Source organism: Podarcis filfolensis, assembly GCF_964270895.1.
Source record: "Podarcis filfolensis genome assembly, chromosome: 4".
Taxonomy (NCBI): Eukaryota; Metazoa; Chordata; class Lepidosauria; order Squamata; family Lacertidae; genus Podarcis; species Podarcis filfolensis.
Window position 1 is genome coordinate 80,262,182 of NC_139607.1, and position 21,738 is coordinate 80,283,919.

At 42.0% G+C, this 21,738-nt stretch overlaps 1 protein-coding gene and 1 long non-coding RNA gene across 9 annotated transcripts in view; both read right to left on the reverse strand.

Moving 5' to 3' along the window:
- Positions 1–495: 495 nt before the first annotated feature.
- On the reverse strand, positions 496–7,034 carry LOC310760636. Its single transcript, XR_014547088.1, has 3 exons — positions 6,624–7,034; positions 5,814–5,922; positions 496–680 (listed from the first exon to the last, which is right to left on the reverse strand). It is a non-coding gene; the product is annotated as an uncharacterized lncRNA (long non-coding RNA).
- Positions 7,035–12,628: 5,594 nt separating this feature from the next.
- Positions 12,629–21,738, reverse strand: part of TNFRSF19 (TNF receptor superfamily member 19) — a 51,268-nt gene continuing 42,158 nt past the window's right edge. For 5 of the 8 annotated variants that reach the window (XM_083609226.1, XM_083609228.1, XM_083609227.1 and 2 more), the window contains 5 exons: positions 19,513–19,677; positions 18,461–18,586; positions 16,834–16,936; positions 15,308–15,705; positions 12,629–14,394 (listed from right to left, as the gene is read on the reverse strand). In XM_083609226.1, the coding sequence (XP_083465352.1) occupies positions 15,315–15,705; positions 16,834–16,936; positions 18,461–18,586; positions 19,513–19,677 (785 nt within the window). In that variant the 3' untranslated portion in view covers positions 12,629–14,394; positions 15,308–15,314. The remainder of the gene's footprint in view (positions 14,395–15,307; positions 15,706–16,833; positions 16,937–18,460; positions 18,587–19,512; positions 19,678–21,738) is intronic. The other 3 variants (XM_083609231.1, XM_083609232.1, XM_083609233.1) reach the window with 1 other exon arrangement.

A 21,738-nucleotide genomic window follows, 5' to 3' on the forward strand; every position in this document is an offset into this window, starting at 1 on the left:
TGTGGGGTATGTAAGAGGTTCAGGCAAACAAGGACAACCTTCTGGAGGTAAGCAAGAACACTATACCCATATACATTATTATGAATATTATTATTTTGTTGTATTTTCATTAGTCATTACTGTATATACTCAAGTATAAGCCGACTTTTTCAGCACATTTTTAATGCTGAAAAAGCCCCCCATGGCTTATACTTGAGTGAGGCGGGCGGTGGTGGTGGAGGGACAAGTGGCCCGAAAGGAGCCCTTTCGGGCTGCTTGTTCTTCCTACGCCGCTGCCGCCACCTCCAGGTTTGTGGTGTGGTGAACCGGTTTATACTCGAGTCAATAAATTTTCCTAGTTTTTTGTGCTAAAATTAGGTGCCTCAGCTTATATTCGGGTGGGCTTATACTCAAGTATATACGGTAAATGTATCATTGTTATTATTGTTGTTTGTTCATCACAAAAAAGTCTTTAGGTAATTTACGGGGGGGGGGGAGATACAATGCAAATATAAAAGAGAGTAAAAGCACAACAAAATATAAACACACTAAAAACGATCCTACCCTTTTAAAGTGATCTTTTTTTAAAAAAAGAAGACACCAAAGCAGTAGCTGACACTCTCTGTTCATATTTTCAGTTTTAAATGAGTCCTTTTCAATGAAGGCTGCCTCTCTCTCATCTGCTGATTGATGGCTAAAGGCTGGTGAAACAAGGATAACAGGTTACACCTGCAGCTAATCCCAGAAAAAACCCAACTTCCTTTGGAGTTAGCTGCAGTTCTTAAGTGTGGCATGACGCCCAATTGTGGAATTACTCACTTAAAAGGGTGGGAACCAAGTTGGGCATTCTGGGGGCCTTGAGGGGGGATGACCTTCCCATAAAGGCTTTATAACAGTGTTATGCCACATTTTGAGACTGCACAAGTATAGGGATTCTTCCTACTCTTCAGCAAGCTGTCCTGGAGGGGTGGAGAGGAGATCTTCTCGGACCTCTTCGCCTGAACCCTGAAGTGTTTATCACTCCAGCAAGGGAAGAAAGAGAAGGCATTACTGTGCAAAAGCCACCACTAGCACCTGTCCTTCTACTCTCAATGCTCTTGAACAGGAGTGAGCAAGCAAGTGATCTATGCCACTTGCTCCTTCGCCATTAATTTTGGTGGGAAGGTGTGCAGTGCAGTTGCTGGCCTTCAGGAATATGAGTGATCGGCATCCCTTGCCCAGTGGTGGCTGGGCACAAAGTCAACCAGCATGCAATGTGTGTTACTGCATGTTGGGTAATTTTATGCTTCAACCTTGGAGACAAATTACTCCTATTCAATGACAATGGTGGCTGCAGCAGCACAACAACATATGCCTTCCTGTGCATATATCTAGTCTGGGAGGAGGGCAGCAAGTAAATGGCGAGGCAGGAAAATGCTGCTGCCTCAAATTTGGCACTATGGGCAACTTTTGTGTTTGCCCTTCCATAAATATGTACAGTGGTACCTCAGGTTAAGAACTTAATTCGTTCCGGAGGTCCATTCTTAACCTTCCGCTGCCGCCGTGCCGCCACCACACAATTTCTGTTCTCATTCTGAAGCAAAGTTCTTAACTTGAGGTACTATTTCTGGGTTAGCAAAGTCTGTAACCTGAAGTGTCTGTAACCTGAGGTACCACTGCACCTGTGTGCACTCATTGCAGAGGGTCTCTGTATGCCTGGAGAGAGCTTGGCAGGGGCAAACCTGCCCTTTGCGATATTTCCACAAGCAGTAAGCCCCAAAACAAGGTGTTCTAGCACAGGTTGCCGGATGGTCGTGCATCTGCTGGAGCCAAAGCTTCTTTCATTCACACAAGAGGCCCAGGATCAGGCCCATCAACTGTATTAAGGCTGGAGCTTACGTAGCTAATTTGTGCCCATTGGTTTCAACAGGAGTGGATTTCAGAATGCAAAGATCTGCTCCCGGGAAACAAGCCAGCAGGGATTTGGAGTGGCGGATCACCCATCACTTCACTCTCTCCTCACTTTATTATGGGTTTGCCCTACAGATAATGCAACGAAAAGTGAAAAACGGATACTTAAACGTCCAAAGGGCAATTCATGTCTCTCTCCTATGGGGAGATGTCGGGCTCCAGAGGCATGTGGAACATATGCAACTCTTGCAGAGCAGAATAATACTAAGGCCTGCCACCCCAATCTCTGAGTGGCTGAAGGAGCCAGGCAAGTTTCTTGGTGAGTAAATGGCCCTAGTTATGTTAAACTGATCGCCAAAGAATTGATGCTTTTGAATTATGGTGCTGGAGGAGACTCTTGAGAGTCCCATGGACTGCAAGAAGATCAAACGTATCCATTCTTAAGGAAATCAGCCCTGAGTGCTCACTGGAAGGACAGATCCTGAAGCTGAGGCTCCAGTACTTTGGCCACCTCATGAGAAGAGAAGACTCCCTGGGAAAGACCCTGATGTTGGGAAAGATGGAGGGCACAAGGAGAAGGGGACGACAGAGGACGAGATGGTTGGACAGTGTTCTCGAAGCTACAAACATAAGTATGACCAAACTGTGGGAGGCAGTGGAAGACAGGAGTGCCTGGCGTGCTCTGGTCCATGGGGTCACGAAGAGTCGGACACGACTAAACGACTAAACAACAACATGTTAAACTTTTGCAAAGAGGCAGGAGTCATGACGCTTTGCAAAGGCTTTACATTCTTCATTTGCCTTTTGGGGGCAAGGGAGAATTATTTGACGTCCCCCAAGGGTGTCAACTTGAATAAAATATTGGGGGGCAGCAGGTAAGCCCTACCCTGCATAATGGATCACAAGATGCGATCACTCACGGACACTATTTGAGTGGCAATGCCCATGAACTTTGGGGACCTCCAGCCCCCTCAAATAATCTCTGGGACCTTGGCCCCTAGGAAGTGGCTCCTATGAAATCCACTCACATAATTGGGGTGTATGCGGTGTTAGGGAAGGGGTAGTGCCTTTGGTAGGGGGCGTCATGCTCCTCCTAGGGTAGTTTTCCCACCTTTGGCCACCACCCTGCACTGAGCTCTCACCTGTGGCTCCTAGAAGCTGTTAGCATGTGACAGCGACCACACTCTGGGAAATGGCTTTGACTGGCTGTCTGAACCAGGTGAGGGGAGCTGATGGGTCTCAAGCCATTAGTGAGGTAGGGACTTCTCCTATATGCAAAGACAGGCTCCAGAGGATCGAGTGGATGAGACCGATAGTGGGTCCTACGGTCAAGAAGGTGGCTTCTGCACATGTTGTAGAGGAAGTGAGAGGCAGATGGGGCTCGTCAACCTGGGAAGGTAGCCCATCCAGGACAAGGAAAACTCTGATCCTAAACCTCTGCTGCCTTGTGGGATATCTTTGGGAGAAGAAAAGGCTAAGGAATAAACCCTACACAAATCCAGAGTGGAGTCCCTAAGATGGTTGGATGGTGCCTTATACAACTTCTGGTGACTTCTTCAGCCAAGCTGGTGCCAAACGTATTGCTCTGCTTTCCTTTGGACCACATCAGTGATGTGTCAACCAGCAGAACAAGGTGAACATGCTGCTGAGACATCCAGGTCTTTTGCTGCTTCTTGGCCCTGGGAATAACCTATGAAGGGGCCCTTTGTGTGGAAAGCACAAACTATTGGTAATATGCTTTGTCACTTTGAAAACTCCCAACTGTTTAGCCTGGCAAAGAGCCCCTCTTCCTACGCCAGTAATGGTGCATTAGCTTCTAAGAAAAGGGCCAAATGAGCAGCCAATTAAAGCTCTTAGCGCCAACAAAGGTTAAATCAACAACAGAGAGCAACACAGTTTGATTGAAGTGTTATGAAAGGCATAATGAAAGCTAGAAGGAGACTCCGAGCCCAGCTCTCTCCATTTCTAATATTCAGCATCCAAAAGGGACATACGATCAAAACGGAATCTATTTTAATAGCATGAATAAACATTCTGTAATTGGCACTAGGAGGCCACAGGAACAGACAGGAAGTGGCATCAGACCCTATTTTCCAGGGACAATCTTGGATTTACAGAAGCCATCCTGGTTTCTGATGTCCCGCTTTTCCTTAGGATGTCCCTATTTTCATCAGAGAAATGTTGAAGCGTATTAATTCCGAGTTGGAGCATTGCTCCCTCTAGCTCAGTATTGCCCAAACTGATTGGCAGCAGCTCCTACATTTGTGGTTTTTGCTTATTAGCAACAGAGGGGAGTGTGGGGACTTGCATTCTCCATCCAGGGAAGCAAGAGGTTTGGGGACACATTACAGTGAGGAAAAAACAGCTAGGGAGCTTGCAAAGTGGGAGTGTGGTGTGGCAAAAGCCCCTAGGGCAACGGTTCTCAACCTGTGGGTCCCCAGATGTTGTTGGACTACAACTCCCATCATCCCTGACAACTGGTCATGCTGGCTAGGAATGATGGGAGTTGTAGTCCAACCCACAGGTTGAGAAACACTGCCCTAGGGCAAGATGGAAGGGTTTGGAGAGCCAGCATTGGCCTCAATTCCATTACCCATGATACCTTCACTACCACCAGTATTAGAAGTTTTATTTATTATTTATTGCATTTATATAACACCCTTTTCTTCCAAGGAGCTCAAGGTGGTGGACATGGTTCCCTTCCCTCCCCATTTCATCTTCGTAACAACCCTGTGAGGTAGGTTAGGCTAAAGGATGGTGACTGGTCCAAGGTCACCCAATGAAATTCATGGCTGAGTGGGGATTCAAACCCTGGTCTCCCATGTCCTAGTCCAACACTCTAACCATTACACCACACCAGCTTAATGTAACCAGCAGTGACAAAAAGCAGCAAGAGGTCTCTTAAAAACCTGCCCATGTCGGCCTGTAGCATTCTTGGCACACCAAGCTGAGCAGAAAATGTGCAGCAACTTTACAGAAAATGATAGGATAATCCGTATTGTGGCTTGCCCCAACAGGTAACACAGAGAAGGTGTTTATTAGAATACTGTACTGGTTTTCACACTGTGTTCCAGGTTCCTTCATCAGTGGGAAGATCAGTAATGGTAGAACGGCTTTACTGAAAGGCAGTTTGCCCAGCGACAACAACAAACTCCCTCTGAAATGCACAAGGCTGGGTGCCTTCTAAGGACACACTCAGTTCATGTTAAGGTGACAGCAAAAGTCCAAGGACAAGAGTGGGCAGATGTCAAGCTTGCAGCACCCCCATCTTGTCTTTTTACTTGACCCCCAAAATCTTCCAGCCAGAGTAAGGTGCAAAATACAGAGAGAGGAGGATATGCAATACGGAATTAACGAAAAGGGTGCCTTTTTGTATTCAATACCAGAACTAGGGCTAAAGGAGAAATTCAATTCAGTTGACATTTAAAGTTGAAGCTAGCAAATCTGCACGTTCCAAAAGCAACACATGAACACAACCATCTTTCAAAATTTGCACTTCTTTAAATTTTGCAATGCAGTTCCCCAGCCAAGCAGCGTGTAGGAAAAGTGTGTACACCGGGGTAAAGTATGCATTAAAAAATCACAGAGAACATGCAAAAAAAAATGCATTATATTAGGGGAAATAATATTTGCATACAGTTTGGCAACATTAGCATTAAGATGCTAATGGATTTTCATGTGGAATTTTAAAAAAAATATATCGCAAAGTGATGTGGAAATGTGGAGAACTAAACATAAGATGGCAAAATGAGAGAAATCCAAATTCACCCACCCCTAAGCAGAACTGACTTCACAGCTTCTCATTTCTTAGTTTTAATCATCTAGTTTAGGATTAGAGGGGAGCCTTACTGTTGTTTCTTTTGTTTTTGCTGTTTTTTGTCACACAATCACGAATCAGAAACCCTTGTTGATTGCCCAGAATCTACCACTAGATCTCACCCTACCTCCTTTCCATCCTGTCTCACAGCTCTTTGCAATATTCAAAGTTTCCTCAGCAGATTTCCCCCGGGGTTTCTTGGTACCAAAGTCATGGTAGTAAAAGGCTCTCTAGAGCTAGAAAAAGATGAAAGCCACGGAGTCATTCCGCTACCTCAGTAAACTGTTGCTAGTAGCCAATACAGCGCCCAAGAGAAGTTCACAATAAGGGCAAGCCAGTTATATTCACCAGCAGTTCCCAGCAGTTGCTAGTTAGAAGCAGATGTCTCCCGGAAAGGATGCTGAACACATGGCTATCAGAGTCCAGTTCACAGATGGAAATGTACCCTTTTTCAGATGTTTCCCTACCTTATTGTAACTGTGTGGAGAAGAACAACAGAGCCCCACCAGCCCCACAGCGCTCTCATTCTCTCTCCTCTCCACTCCACTCCCCACCAGCAACCACAATTTAGGGAAATGCTGGTAAAGGGAAGGCTGCAATACATGTAGATTCAGAAGAACCTCATTTGTGCTTGACATGTTTTGAGCAGTGCTGTTCCCCAGGGGCAATAGTAAGTTTTTGGTTTTCAATCAAGGGAAAGTCCACCATCCTCAAGCCAACATTTCCAAGAACTATTTTTCAGCACGCTGGAGGTTCATCTTTTTTGTTTTTTTTTTTACAGTGGTGCTTCTCTGTCTCTCCCCTGGTTAAGAAAAAAAATATTACTCCAGAACATTCTACAGTATTCTAGAAGGCAGGCCACAAAAGCAGTAAACTGAACCAACAGAAGGAAATATCGAATCACATCTGTATGATATACTTAAGATGTATCATTTACCTTGGCAGCCGGCAGCTGAGACTTGTTTTCTCCAACTTTCCCCCCTGTTGCCTCAAAATCCTCTACGCCCCTTCTTTATCAGGACCAGCCCTACTATTAGACAGCGTGAGGTAAGGGGGGGGCAGGGGAAACTGCATGTCCTGAGCCCCCTTACTCATATTCATCTGTTGGGAGGACAGAGCTGTATGTGGTCTGTTCCCCTCAGGCACAGTGGAGCACATTGCCAGTACTGAAGTAAGATTTTACTGCTGTTCCAAACGGCTTCTGTATGTGGAACAGTGGTGGCTGCCATCTTGTCCTTCACCTCAGGCAGCAAACTGCCTTGAGACAGCCCTAGTCTTTATTCAGGCATTATATGCACTCAAGAGGTTTGTGCAACAGCACTTTGGCCCCTCCTTTGCTTGTAACACCAGCCCAGGTCTCTGTGGAAGCTGTTGATCAGTTCCAGCTGGAACTGAGGTGGAATGTACCAAGTGGTGGTTCAGCAAAGGGATGAACTCATCCATGAGTCATTCTTCATCCATGACACAAATATATAGATGAGAATTGCACTCTGATACTGTCAAATGTTGCGTCCCCCACCACACATTTAAAGCACATTTGTATCACTTTGACAGCCATTTCCCTGATTAATTTTTTGGGTCCATAGGGCCGTTGTTTTTTATTTCCCTGATTAATTCTTTGGGTCCGTAGGACCATTGTTGGCAACCCTTTCACCAGTGCAATCCTACATAGGTTACTCAGAAGTAAGTCCCACAGAATCAATTGAGACTTGTCAGTACAGAATTGCATCCTAATTGCAGCTGCAGTCGTATACCCTGGTACTTGGAATCCTGTAACTGGTTACTGGGAAGTAAACTTACTTCTCTCTCTTTCTGTGTGTGTGTGTGTGTGTGTGTGAATGACAGTGCTGGCAAGGTGCAAATGCATGAATCCTAATTGGCTTCCTTGGCTTAGCAAAAAGCAGTAACTTTTGGTTTTAGCTATTTCTTTTAGATTTCAAGTATTACTGTATACAGCATTTACAGAGGCTGCCTAACAACAGCGTTTCTTGGGTGGTAGTATGTTTCAGTCACTACAGTAGGAGCCTGGAGTCAGTTTCCAGGATCACAGGTACACGATGCGCAAAAGTATATCAAAGCTGTTATTTCCAGGGAGAAATTAAATTGGGTGTTTCTGCAAAGAGCAAGCTCTTGTGTGCTTCAGCATCTTTCAGGATTTCCAGGCCTCAGGGGACAATTATATATAATTTTTCTGAAGCTGAGTAATCTGCACTGTGCGCTTATGTCTTTGCAGAAAGGAAAGGTAACATGTTGTAACTCATAGCTTGTGAGGCAAAAAGCAACAACACTGCGTGTAATTTGGGTACTGATTGACCTGTTCATCCAATGTTTCTTTTTGAACCGGCACCTACTGTAAGGGAATGTGCTAGGCAGTGACGGCATGGCTTACAATAAGAAAAGGGGTGGAGAAGACTCAGGGTGGTTAATGAAGACAATTGCCTATAAATAGAACAAGCTTTGTTCAACATACTTTGGAAACATCATCTGGCAGACAGATTTATTGTTGTTGATGGATTTCTTCTTTTCCAACTTATTTGGAATGGAGAGAAGTCTAACATTGCTCTACTTTCTGATCCATTTGCTGGCTTCTGGACTTTCCCAGTGAGAAAATATGAGTATTTTAGTCTTCCTTTATCTGTTTTGCAATGTGGGGAAAAGGATGCAAGTTAGTTTCTGCAGACAGCCACTCCAGGCAGGTAGACCTGGAAGGCCTACAAAGACAGGCATGGTTTGCCCAGCACTCCCAGAGGGGTAATGGGTGAGCAATGCCCTCAAGCTTTAGTTACAGGGAAGAGTCATAGCTCAGTGGCTTTTCATGCAGAAGCTTCAATCCCTGGCATCTCCAGTTAGGGCTGTGAGAGACTCCTGCCTGAAATCCTGGAGAGCTGCTGCCAGTCAGTGTAGACAATATTCAGCTAAATGAACCAAGGGTCTGACTCAATATAAGGCAGCTTTCTATATACTGGTGTTTCTAAAGCTGCAATGCCTATTTTAGGCTGCAAACCTAAACCCACTTACTTGGAAACGAGGATCACTCAGTCATTGAATAACTGTAGTGTCAGAGGCAGTATGCTTACGAGTACCAGATACTGGGAATCAGAAGTGAGGAGAGAGATGTAACATTCCTGTCCTGATTGCAAGGCTTCCCATAAGCATCTGGTTGGATCAGTCCTGCTGAATCAGATTAAAGGTCAGCCTCCTGTTCTCACAATCATCAGGAAAAGGTCTTAGTATGTGGGCATGGGTAGGCTGCATTTGTGGACAGCTGCTTAGTATTTTTTTGGGGGGAGGGGGGAGAACAAATATATAAATTCTTATTCTTTATGCACTGATCTGTAGATGCAGAAGGAAATGTGTATTCTCCTACTACCTGTGGCCACATCATTTTCCCACCCACACCAACCCATACACAGGTCTATTAAAGCATTGCATCAGATATTTTGGGATCAGGGCCGTTATGAGATTAGCAAGAAGACTTTCTCGGAAGTGGGACCTAGTCCTTTTATGGAGCACCATTCACTAAAAGGTTCCGTTGCTTTTCGTTTACTGAGTTTGCAAACTTTTCGTATTTGGTCTTATTTTTTTGTGCTTTGGTAACTTTTGGCTGTGAAGCCCTTTTGAAAAACTGCAAATGAGTAGATAAATTTTGAAGAAGTGAAATGAAGTCAGTGAAGCAACAGCTTTTAGCGGGAGATTATTCTGAACCCTGTCTTATTCTGTTTGCCAGCAGGACTTTTTAAGGTTCAAAGGACAGCAAGGGCCTGTAATCCCCTTTTTATCTGCCGGATGGAAGCTGAGAGGAGTCTTTCTTTGGCTTTTCAAAACCTCCCTTCAAAGTTTTATCGCAGGCCCTGGACAAATGATGCCTTTGAACTTTTGGGGGGGATGCCTTGACACTAATCAGCTCAGTCAAATTGAACGCTATCTCTGTTCTCATCCCTTTGAATTTGGTATGATTGTAATGAAGTGTTCTTGAAATGAGAGAGAATTTGTCTCAGAGCCTTCACATTCTGTTCACACATTCGCCAGGCGAGAAGGCTGCTCAGTTTTAAATGTGACTCTGTTTAACTGTTGCTCAGCTGCAATCAGGAAAGGAGGGGGTGATGCTTTTAAAAAGGCAATAGCCCAGTATTGAGAAGGGTAAAAAATGTTTCTGAACTTGTCATTAAGTCAAGTAATTGCATTCTGCACAGTCAAACCCCACCGTCCTCAGTTTCACATACTCATGGAAGTCTGCACTTTGTGGTGCAGCGTAAGACGATGCAGCAGGATAGCTCAGTCACTAGAGCAGGAGACTCTTAATCTCAGGGTTGGGGGCTCGAGCCCCACATTGGGCAAAGAGATCCCTGAATTGCAGGGGGTTGGATGAGATGACCCTCATGGTCCCCTCAAACTCTACAATTCCATGTTTCTAAGATCAACCCTGCTGGATCTCATCCAACATCCTGTTCTTCTGAGACTGTGCCCTTGAAGTCACTCCATTGGTTTTTAAAACAATTTTTAAACTTAAATTTATTTATTTTTAAATCAAATTACAGTTTTAAAAATTGCAATAAAAAAAACCCACAACCAGAAAAATAGTGGGCCTTGTAAATATACATCTCAGGTGTCAAAGGCCAGGCTAAAGAGGAGCGTCTTCAACATTTGCCCAAAACTGTATATTGAAGTTGCCTGTGTGAAGTGAGTGCTACAACTTTGCGGCTGCCACAGAGAATGCCCTCTCCCAGGACGCATAGCTGTCAACGTTTCCCCCTTTTTAAAGGGAAATTCCCTTATTCCGAATAGGATTCCTCGCAAGAAAAGGGAAAAGTTGACAGCTATGCCAGAATGACTACCCAGCTTCTGAGGGCAGTGGAACTACCAAGAGCTTAAAAGGCCTGAGGAGAGGTAGTTTTTTCAGATAGTTGTGACCTGAGTCATTCAGGGCCCTAACACAAGCACCTTGAACTGGGCCCAGCAGTGCACATTCCCGTTTGTTAGAATAACTTCCCTTCCCACCAACCCGCCCCCCTTATGTTATCAAAACCAAATTACAGGGAAATCTTAACATTACTCCCGCTGGAGAAATGATGTCACTTACCCTGATCCTTAGTATGCCCTCAATCAGCTCTCCCTGTCAGTACACTATTATGGAACATTTCCTCTAATCCCATCATTTACTGCTGATGTGAATCACAGCAGGACTGCTGGCAAATCCACCTGCAGCCCTTTTCATTCTATAGATGGGGCTGCCTTGCAGGACACAATCAAAGGAGCTCCTGTGTGCTGCAAGGGCCAAGGACGGTGTGCCAGCAACACTCATGCCTAAAGCAAGTATGGATTAAATTGCACCCTGCTAACACAGTGTGCACATTGTGCTCCTTTGTTATGCAAGTTATACCAATCGCATTCTCTTGCAGAGGGCATGCACTAGCTCAAATAAGGGGTCTTTGTTTTTTCTCCCCCCTTAAAAAATAAAAAAACCCTCAAACAGCGACTGAATTGGAATGTGCTTCAGGTTGTAATCTAAACCTCTAGTTATAAGGCTCAGAGAGGAGGCGAGAGGATTACTTTAATCTACAGGAGATATTGCTCGTAAAGACTTCGGTGCATGCAAAGTTAAAGCCCTCAAAAGGTTCTGCAACAAAGGAGAAATGTTAACTGTGCTTAACCCATCTCAGACACTGAAATAACCTTCTTCACACAGCGCATATAAAATTTGCCCCCACAAAAGGCACTGATGGCCATCGACTTGGATGTCTTTAAAAGAGGAGACCAATTCATGGTGGATAAGCCCATGGATGGCTACTGGCCACAATGGCTGTGTTGTCCCTTCTCTTTCAAAGGCAGTATACTTTTGAATACAAGTTGCTTGGGAATTGTTTCAGATATGCAAGGCACCATTTGATGTTACTGTTATGTATAGGCAAGCGTGAATTCATTATGGGATTGTACTTGTTTGCTCGGAGTTTCATAAGAGCCCCATAACTGTGTGCATCTATGAATGATATGCAAGCAGATCTGCTGCAATAGTCTTCAAATTATTGGCATCTTACAACCCTACTGTTCTATGATTCTACATGCTACTTTAGGAAGGGTCTTCAGACACTTTGGGGCTCCTATGTAGATCTTCTCACGGGATATACTTGTTTAAATAAAGGCGCCTGGGGCAAGACTTGTGAAGACTGCTGTCACGAGTTCCACAGAGATGGCTGAGTTGGTCACAGTGGGGAGGGAGGAATGGGCCGAGAGTTCAGAACTGGTTCCTAGAAAGGGGCCTAGGAGGCACTGATCTATATGCTGGGGAGCAGGTGGTCAGAGGAGAGGCCCACCTCAGTGACAAGAAATACCCAGGTTCAGTTAGTATGTTTGGTGGGCATGCTACCACACCCTAAAAGTTGTTAGGTGAGTGCACCTGCTCCCTGGCAGAGCCTTCCATTTAAAGTGATGTAATGTGTGCTCAAGGAGAACAGGCTGTGCATTACACCAGTTCTGTTACTATTTTGTACAAAACTTTCTCATTAACTGTATTAATGATTTATGTGCAGGCACGGGTCCTCTTCTAAGTTTCTAGTTGAGAAAAGCAGTTGAAGGCCACAAGCTGAAGAAATGGGAACACAGGATTGTTTCAAATGTTCACCCGAAGTGGCAACACAGGAAACTAAGTGACTTACTTATCTATCGTCACTTCCAGTTTGTGGGTGCGCATATGCACAGATAGGTTATTATATTTGAGGGAGAGTGTGCATCTTGACACAGAAGATACAAGCATCTTCCTCTCCCCTCCTTGCTTTGCTCCAAATTTGGAAGCAGCAACAAAGGAAGCATGGATCAGTCTTATAGCCTAAAGAAATAAAAACGGACTAAAAGAAGGCAGAATCATACTGAGATGGTTTGACATGTTTCTAAAATATAACAATTATTTAGGGGAAGATCTATGTTTGAAACACACATATATACAAATAGTATTTAAATGACTATTTATTAACAAATAGAAAAATATATAAACATATACACAAAGTTGTAATTTACAGTCTTCGTCCACCCCTTTGAATTCCTGCATGTAAAAGAATATTGGGAAAGCATTTTTGTTTGAAAGCAAATAGTATAAAAAATTCAGTGTATGTTTTCTATTGGCATATACAAAATTGCTTGCCATAGGCAACATAATCAAGACCAATTTGGTTGAATCAAACATTTTGTAAACTGCATTTATACAATATGCACATTTTAAAATCCTGTTCTTGCTTCAAACTTTTGATCTTCATTACAATGGGGCACATACCACAGGCCTTTTGAAAGCAGTTTTTAGAGGTAAACAGTAGTCTCCACGCATAGTCTTAACCATTTTGCAGAATACTGAAATGCACATTGGATTACTTTATTTACAAAGTTTACACACATATATGGTTCTTCATGCAAAAAGTATACGTATTATTTGCAGGTTTTCACTATCGTATAAAAACGTGAATTTTGTAACATTAGTTTTCTAACATAGTATAATTCCATTGGATGTTTGCTTGAAACAACACGTATTTTTAAAGCAGAGGTTGAATGGCCTTCTGTCATGGATGCTTAGTTGGAAGAGGTTGGACTAGATGATCCTCAAGGTCCCTTCCAACTCTGAGTCTATGATTCAATGAGGCTTGCTTCCCACATTGGTGTGGGAAGAAATACAGCCTTATTTTTTCAATGATACTAAAGGATTCTCCACTAAATATAACACAAAAGTCTCGGTTCTTTGTTTCAAAGTTTAAAAAATATACAGGATATAGTTTAGCCAAAAGCAAGCACTTCAAGTCCTCCTGGTATTATTGTGAGAGTCAGCACTACTCAAAAGCATTCCAAATGAAATCAATAGGACTTAAAAGTATTTAGCTTTCCTGCCAAAGTACCCACAGTTTTAGCACAACATCATAGAAATGCAAAAAAATTATGGGAGAAATATCTGGCTGGGAGTTGGAGTTAACATCTTTTGGCAAGCAAAGTTGCTGCCACATTAGAACTGCACATGTATCTGGGAATATTAATCCCTGAATACAGTGAGACTTAGAATTCCAAGTAAACATGCATAGGACTGCACTGTAAATAGCTGTGAAAAAAGCACTTTGGTATAGTCTTGCAATTTTCACAGCATGTTTTCTCCACACAAGTATTTATGCATTCTGTACTGTAACAGGCAGATCCCAAGTTCCCAATGAAGTTTCATTTTATTATTTTTAGATTCTTTTTACTGTTGTATATTTGGCCTATTATGTATTGACTCAGTACAGCTTGTTGAAAATCCTGTTAAATGCTTCCTTTTGCCAACAGAAAAATGGACAAACAAGCACCTGCTATTAGTAGCCACACACACACACACACACACACACACACACTCACAATTCTATTGCTCTTTATATTTACATAATCTGCTTAGCAGTAAGATCAGTCCACCAAACTTTCCTTGTGTCAATGAGACACAGAAGCTTGCTGTTCAGAAAAGAGACAGAGTAGCATGGATCTGCCTTTGGTCTTTTACCAAGCTGCTCCTTGAAGTTTTCTCATACAGCTGCTGTATTTCAAATGCAACTGCCTGAGAGAGCTTTGAAATGCTGCCAATTTAGTTCAGCTGTTTCTGAAACCTTGTAACATGGAGCTCCAGGCCACATTCCATCCACAAGCATTCAAAGAGAAGCACGTTGGGAAGCATTCAGTTTAAAGGCTGCCAAGAAAGGTCCTTTAGATTCCTAAAAGAGAGCAAGATAGCAGGGGTTAGCCATATGCACAGAACCTACAACTGGCCACATTCTGGATGTCACTGTCATAAGAAGATGCCTTTGTCATTTTTATTATGTACTGCTGAACACAAGCTTTCGTATACTAATTATATTCTAATTAATAGGAAAAGTACTTTCAGCCAGTCAATTCCAGCCAGAAACATTGGGAAGAAAAATATTTTCAGCCCATAAAGCAAGTCTATACTGTTCCCCCAGCTCCCTCTGGGGACATTCAAAGTGTCTTATGACAACCCCATCCCGTCTCTGTCCTGCTGCCCCTGCTGGTGGGATTGTCCAGGAATCAGCCTAATCCCCGCAGCAGCTCTCCTAAATCCGCCATCTTGTCACAATCTTATTTAAATTCAGGTCCTATACATTATAAGCCTGCAAATGTATTATACAGTCACATTCTTTTTAAAGTTATAATAAATATAATATTGATATAAAGGGCTTAATTATTGTTCGAAAATAATACAATTCAAAACAGGAATATGAACTTTAAAACAGCAAGGGAGATCCATATGCAAGTGACTTGGAACCAGTGCTCATCTGAACTGCGTTCAGTTTCAGATGCACAGAAATGACCCATGCCCTCCTCGGGAGCTCTTGGTTGTGAACATGTGACTGGAGCTGGGGTCACAGACTTTAACAGGAATGGCTATGCAAATCAGAGTAAGATTTTTAAAGCGGTAGGAATTTGCATAAATCTGCTTTTATAAAGCATGCAAAATATATACACGAGGAGGCAGAATTATTAGTGAAGGATCTTTGAGACACCAATTTCAACCAGACAATTTACAAACTAGCCTAGATAATATTAATAAAAGTTTAATTGATACTACATAGTACTTCACCTGGTAGACAACTAATGTTTTGTTCTTACCTGGCCATCAGTTTAGAGAATCACTAACTGTTTTGTCAAGCTCTGTTGTTGACAGTGGTTCAGCAGTTAAGAACTGGTTTAATGAAGCAGTGATACTGGAAGGACTCTTACTGGAAAGTTCAGTTGATTCTGTCAAGCTTCCAAAATGAGACGTTGTAGACATGAATACCCTTAAATCCTGTTCGTTATCTGAATCCACAATGGCTGTTTTTTCAGTCCCTAGGCTGAAAGAATTTTCATCTTCTCCCGTTAGCTCAGGGTATGACTCACAGAAAGAAATACTATCACAGCAAGCTGGATTTTGGATAAGAGGCCAGGCATCTGAAAGATCTCCACAGGTTGAATGTGAAAGAGAACCGAGGAATGCTGGAATCATTTCCCCAACAGAATTGGAATTCCTGCAAGAAGTCACAGGAAATAAAGGATGACTTTAATAAGGTTCAAAAAGTAACACTGCAAATCAAGAACTAGAGTAAGAACTAGTGTTTTTATGTTACTCGTGATTCGCAGGTGTCAACTCTATGGGATCTGGATCCCTTCAGCTCCCCCAATTTAGGGTGGGCAGCCCCTCCAATATTTTATGCAAGTTAGCACCGCTCTCTCTCCCCCGTGGGCAGCCACCAAGTGTCACCCTCTTTTCCCAGCTTTCCTCCTGACTTTTGGCGCCATTTCCAAGTGCATCTGAACCAGGGCAGCTGGGGAGAGACAGGTAGGCAAGACGGTAAGAGAGGCAGGCCTGGAGGAAAGGCAAGCAGGTGAGTAGGGGTGCGGGGCAGGCGAGGCAGGCAGAAATGTATTGCGAACAGTTGGAGGGGAAGGGGAGGCCTGCACCCAGTTGCATGTAATGGAAGAAGGTGTGCTCCACAGAAGTGTGGGTTGGGGAAATAAGGGCAGGTGGGGCCCAACAATATTTTGTTCAAAAATGGCAAAATCTGTGATATGCAACCATGTTTCATGCAGCACTCTCAGCTGCAAATGCCTGCAAAGCAAGGTGAGCAAGAGATTTGTATTTTCTCACATGACAAAATCATGTGGCTTTAGTGGTGCAAATATGCAATAGATTTGCAACAGAAGTGCTACATTGCGCTAAGATGTCTGCAACAGAGTCAGCAAGCAATTCTGAAAATTATTGTTTGGAAACACTCTTAGAACTTCAGTTACTGGCAATAACATTTTTCCAAGCAAGGTGTCTGTTAAAATGAGTATGCATAGTACTTTATGGATCAAGTACTAAGAAATCACCTCAGGGTCTTCAAAGGGGTATATGGATACCCACCCAGAAACAGATCATTAACTTCTTTTAACTTGCTAGCATTCACACCACAGAAAGTGGCCCACAACCAGTTTTTATTTAGTGAGCAAAAGTAATAATGATATTGCCATGAATATGAATTTTCCACAAAGCTGGCAGCAAACATGTGTCAATTCAAAGTTTTTCACTTCACTCTTTTAGTTCATTTAATCTTTATTACAGGATATAAGAACAGAATAGTTAGCAGCGGACACAAAGCAAGGTCCTGAATTACCTTTCATGAAGTGTATTCCGAGAGTGAAAAGGGCAGCTATGGCAGCTGTGTTCCAGGCTACATGTCTCATCACAGCACAGGGATGGAATCAAATGCACTGGTCCTAAAAATAAATAAAACTTTTATCTTAACAGATATAAGATATTTTGGGAACATGTGTTGGAACACAATGTGCAACAATATTCATATGCACAAGCAGAGCCACTGCTTATAACAACTACAGTGGTACCTCGGGTTAAGAACTTAATTCATTCTGGAGGTCCGTTCTTAACCTGAAACTGTTCTTAACCTGAGGTACCACTTTAGCTAATGGGGCCTCCTGCTGCTGCTGCACCGCCGGAGCACGATTTCTGTTCTCATAAGCAAAGTTCTTAACCCGAGGTACTATTTCTGGGTTATCGGAGTCTGTAACCTGAAGCATATGTAACCTGAAGCGCATGTAACCCGAGGTACCACTGTATACACTTTTTGCAGGGCGGGGGGGTGGGAAGCAGGATACTATTAGCATGAGTTACATAAAATTGGTCACCTATGACAAGTTAAAGCTCACAACTGCCTCTGACAATGTGTAGGTCTTTGATGCCAGTTACAGCCCTACGTGTGCTTAAAAGTAATATCTTAACATTTTAAAATTTCATATTGGATTTTCTTTTCCAAAGGTCATTCAGTGTTATTCTGTCTACAACCATGAAGGATGACACCTAGCCATTTCTAGATGAAAGACCACATGAGCCATGTACACAACTATTTAAAGGTTCTCTTTAGCCACACTTAGGGAATATGATTGTAAAGCATAACCATAGCCAGGTCATAGTTAGTGGCAGCACTAACCATCTCATAAGTTTACAGAAGTACAAAAACTCCCTTGCCCCGCCACTGGCAAAGCAATAACAACAGTCCAATGAGGACTAAGCACGTTTGATGGGCATGGAATGTTGCCTAAATGTTGGTGTGGGAGGACTGAAAATCAGGGAACAGGAGGAAATAATGGAGTAACTGGAAACCTGTGCAGGAGAACCACACGCTACAATATTTTGCTGAAGGTTCCACTTGTAGCATATAACATAACAGCTGTCTCAACATGGCAAACTTTCAGTTTCATTTTAATCAGACACCAGAGACCCAATTTCTTCTTTAATTAAGAGAAGCTGAATTCCAGTCTTTAACTGCTAGAAGAAAATCTAATGCACAGTCTCTTAAAGTGCTTGCCAGTAACTTACGTAGTACTATTATATGCTACAATTTTATTATGATTTCTTTGCCAGATACCGTTTGAAATTACAGCATTCTCCACTAGCCTCTGAAGAAATGTGTTAATATTTTTCTTTTTTCCATTCCCTATATTCATATAGAATGTAACTGCTAAGAAAGTTTAAGATGTAAGGCAGGTAAAAATATGCTCCTGAGGATCTACACAGCAAAGTGTACTCAGAAGTATAATGCCAATTGTTTTTGTTATGTTAGACTATTGAGATCCATGTAGCAATGTTTGGTTACAGAGATTCAAACTCCTATGAAGAGTATAATTTCAGAATTTGATCATTTAAGTTTTCTCTCTATCTCTTATGTCCCTGCTGCTTGCACTAGTCCTTTCCCCATAAACCTCCCCCAAAATGAATGTACTTACGACATATCTGTGATGGGTCCCGTTGACATTGGCAGCATGTTCTATGAGCATACACATTAAGTTGTGGTCTGTCAAAACATGAAAGCTCAGAGCCTTCATAGTGAATATCCTGTGATCGCACAGACCCTTAAGAATAGAAAAGACATTTGAAATGGTTAAACTATCTTGGTTTTGTTTACAGTTTTTTCTAATCATAACCAGCATAATTTCACATTCATGTATAAAATTTATTCAGCGATGAAGCACTTCATTATGAATCATTTAGATCTCTCTGCTTTTGGGTCCACAGTTAAGATTCTAAAGCATTGTGAAGTAACTATCTAGGTTGAGTATGCACTATACCTTTAAAGCACATTCAAAGCGCATTTTGCTACTCAAAGAATTCTGGGTATTGTACATTACCCCTCACAGAGTTACAATTCACAGCAACTCTTAGCAGTCTTAAACCAGAATTCTTTAAATGTGCTTTAAAGGTATAGCGTGTACCCAGCCCTAGTCTGGCAGAAGTGTAATAGAAACCATTTGCAGAGGAAGAAAGCTGAAGTTATTTCCAACCAGAAGTACAGGGTAGACCCCAATTCTAGTGTAGAGCTGTAAGCAATCAAAAGTTGCTGAATAAGAAGTGTTCTTTGTCTGCTTTTTTCCCTATAAGAAAAATCCAGGCATGGATTACTTTTGGTTGTCTGATAGGAAATTATGGTCCACCTGCTGCTATTTGACATTGCTAATTTAAAGAACATCTTTCACACGTGATTTTGGTTTGGGTCATTTTTTGATGCATGTGTAGTCTTGTGAATGGGTTCACCATGTGCCAGGCAAGACTAACAAGCATCTAGACATGCGGTGGTTGGGCGTATGTTCATCAGATTCACACAACGACCTTTCAGTCAATTACTGTCTATGATGTAATCATAGGTGAAGAAAATGCTTTGGGAATCAGCTCCAAAGTGTAATAAGATGCTGATTGTGAAAATTCAGGTGAAAAAGTTATTGGTTTTAAAGGCAAAGAAAACAAAGGCAACATTATTAAACATATAATATGGAAAACTTACAGCTTGGCTTCTTTTCCATGAATTGCCTTTTACAATAGATAACACAAAGGATGAGGAGAGCTAACAGTACAGTTGCCAGTGCGCTGCATATCACAGCAGCTAAAGCAGTGTCTCGTGGACTGGAAGCAGTTGATGGGATTTTCACCAGATTCACTTTTGTAGTGCCTAAATAAAGATAAGTACATATACTTTTTAGCTATATGAAATCAGATGCAAGGAACATCCAAGAAGCACTTAGTGCTTAGAGGAACAACATCCTCAACAACAAATATAACATGAGCATATTTAATGCAGCTTATTCATAAATGTAATGCCAGACATTAGTTGTTTTGACATAACTGTTTTCTAAACAGCTTAGGGGTGCTCCTGGATTTAACCTTGTTACTTCAGAAATTCAAGTGGTCCAAAATATAGTGGTCCAATTACTGATTTGAGTTGTATTTAGAACTCATATGACCCCTGTTTTATAACAGCTGCACTGGCTGCCAGTTCAAAGCCCTAAATTGCTTAGGTCCCCAAATATTTGAAAGCCTACCTCTTTCCCTAAAGACCCTCTTAGGTCTTAAGATTCACCAGAGTAGGACCCTCTTGGTAGTTCCACTGTTCTCAGAGGTCTGGGGTGTGGGGACCCAGGAGAAGGAATTTTTCTGGCAGATTGTGGAATTCCCTTCTCAAAGAGGTGTACTTTCATTGTAGTTTTTGTCACATGCTTTAGACACACCTCTTTACTCTGGTCTTTGATACTTATTAGGATTCAAACTACTTGTGACTGTAATTTATTTTAAACTGTTTTTAATGCTGTATTTTATATATTGCTGTAACCCTTCCCTGGGACTTTCTGGTGAAGGACGGGTAATAATAATAGTAATAGACGGGTAATAACAACAACGTTATGAGAAATACAGTTCTATAGTGGTATAAGAATTGCATGTTCTATTGTAGAATCAACTTATATGAAAATTCATGCCATAGAATCTATCCACTGATTAAGCGATATAAATGAAGAATCAGCCAAGCCACAAAGCAACTACTTAAATATCAAATACATTGGAAACAAACCTTTGAGCACAAATTCTATTGAGTGAGCAGAACTTAAAATATATATTTGCTTTCTTCTCTGCTTTTCTGATGTAATAGGAATTTTTAAACATGTTTTCACAGCAACACTGTAGCAGACAAAGTCTCCTACCAGCTTTGCCCAATTTACACCATCATAGAACTAAAGAGTATTTAGTGATGGTTCTGATGTATCAGATATGAACCCTGCTCTCCTTCCTCTCATGTGCTTAGCTTAAAAAAAGGTAACTTCTTGGTACGTCCAAGACAACAAGCCTTATTGTTTGCACAGATTTTCCAGGATCAGGTTACTGATTGCATCACTGGTTTGGATTAAGTAATTAATGGTTATAAATGAAAAATAAAATATTTCAGCAATTAGAACAGTATATCTGCTAAAGGTTTTCTACAACTAGCATATTAAGTAGAGTCCACCACAGTATGTTTTCCACAGGTTTTCTTTATCACAAATCACCATTTATTAAAACTTAAGTTTCATTTTTAAAATGTTCAGATATTTTGCCACAAAGTTAACCCCAAAGAAGAAACAGCATAAAAAAGTCCAGAAAAAGAATCTAAGACAGAAAATGTATTAACTTTGAAAGCCTGTATGCACAGATACTTAACAACTAGAAGGATTCATAAGCCACACAGCTGACGAGTGTAACATACATATTTTCCATGCTAAGGAAACTTATTAAAATACTTGGGATGTTCCAAGAGTCATTTTATCTTAAGCTGCAAATGGAGATCAATGTCCTCAGAAGGAATTCATCCAAGGACCTTTTGCCAACTTTGAATACTAATGATCTGGGCCATTTAGGGAGTGGCCAGAAATAAAGGGGGTTATTATTTTCAGCATGCCACAAACAACAGGGGCTGAAAATGTTTAAAGCTGGGAACAGAGCTTGGATCTGAAGTTGTTCCTCAATTCATGTAAGGGAGGGGCAATAATCTGCCTGCATCCCATACCATCCCCAAGGACCTTTCAAGCCCCAGCATCAGATTTTCAGGGCATGCAAGGGGCTGCAAAGGGACGGAGCTGGAAAGCTCCATTCTGCAAACATGAACTCTTCTTCTTTTTGTTAATTAAAATGTTACAGTATTAAAACACAAAATAGTGTTTTTTAAGAGATCAGTAGCTTGAAAAGCATTCTCTCTCATAATAGA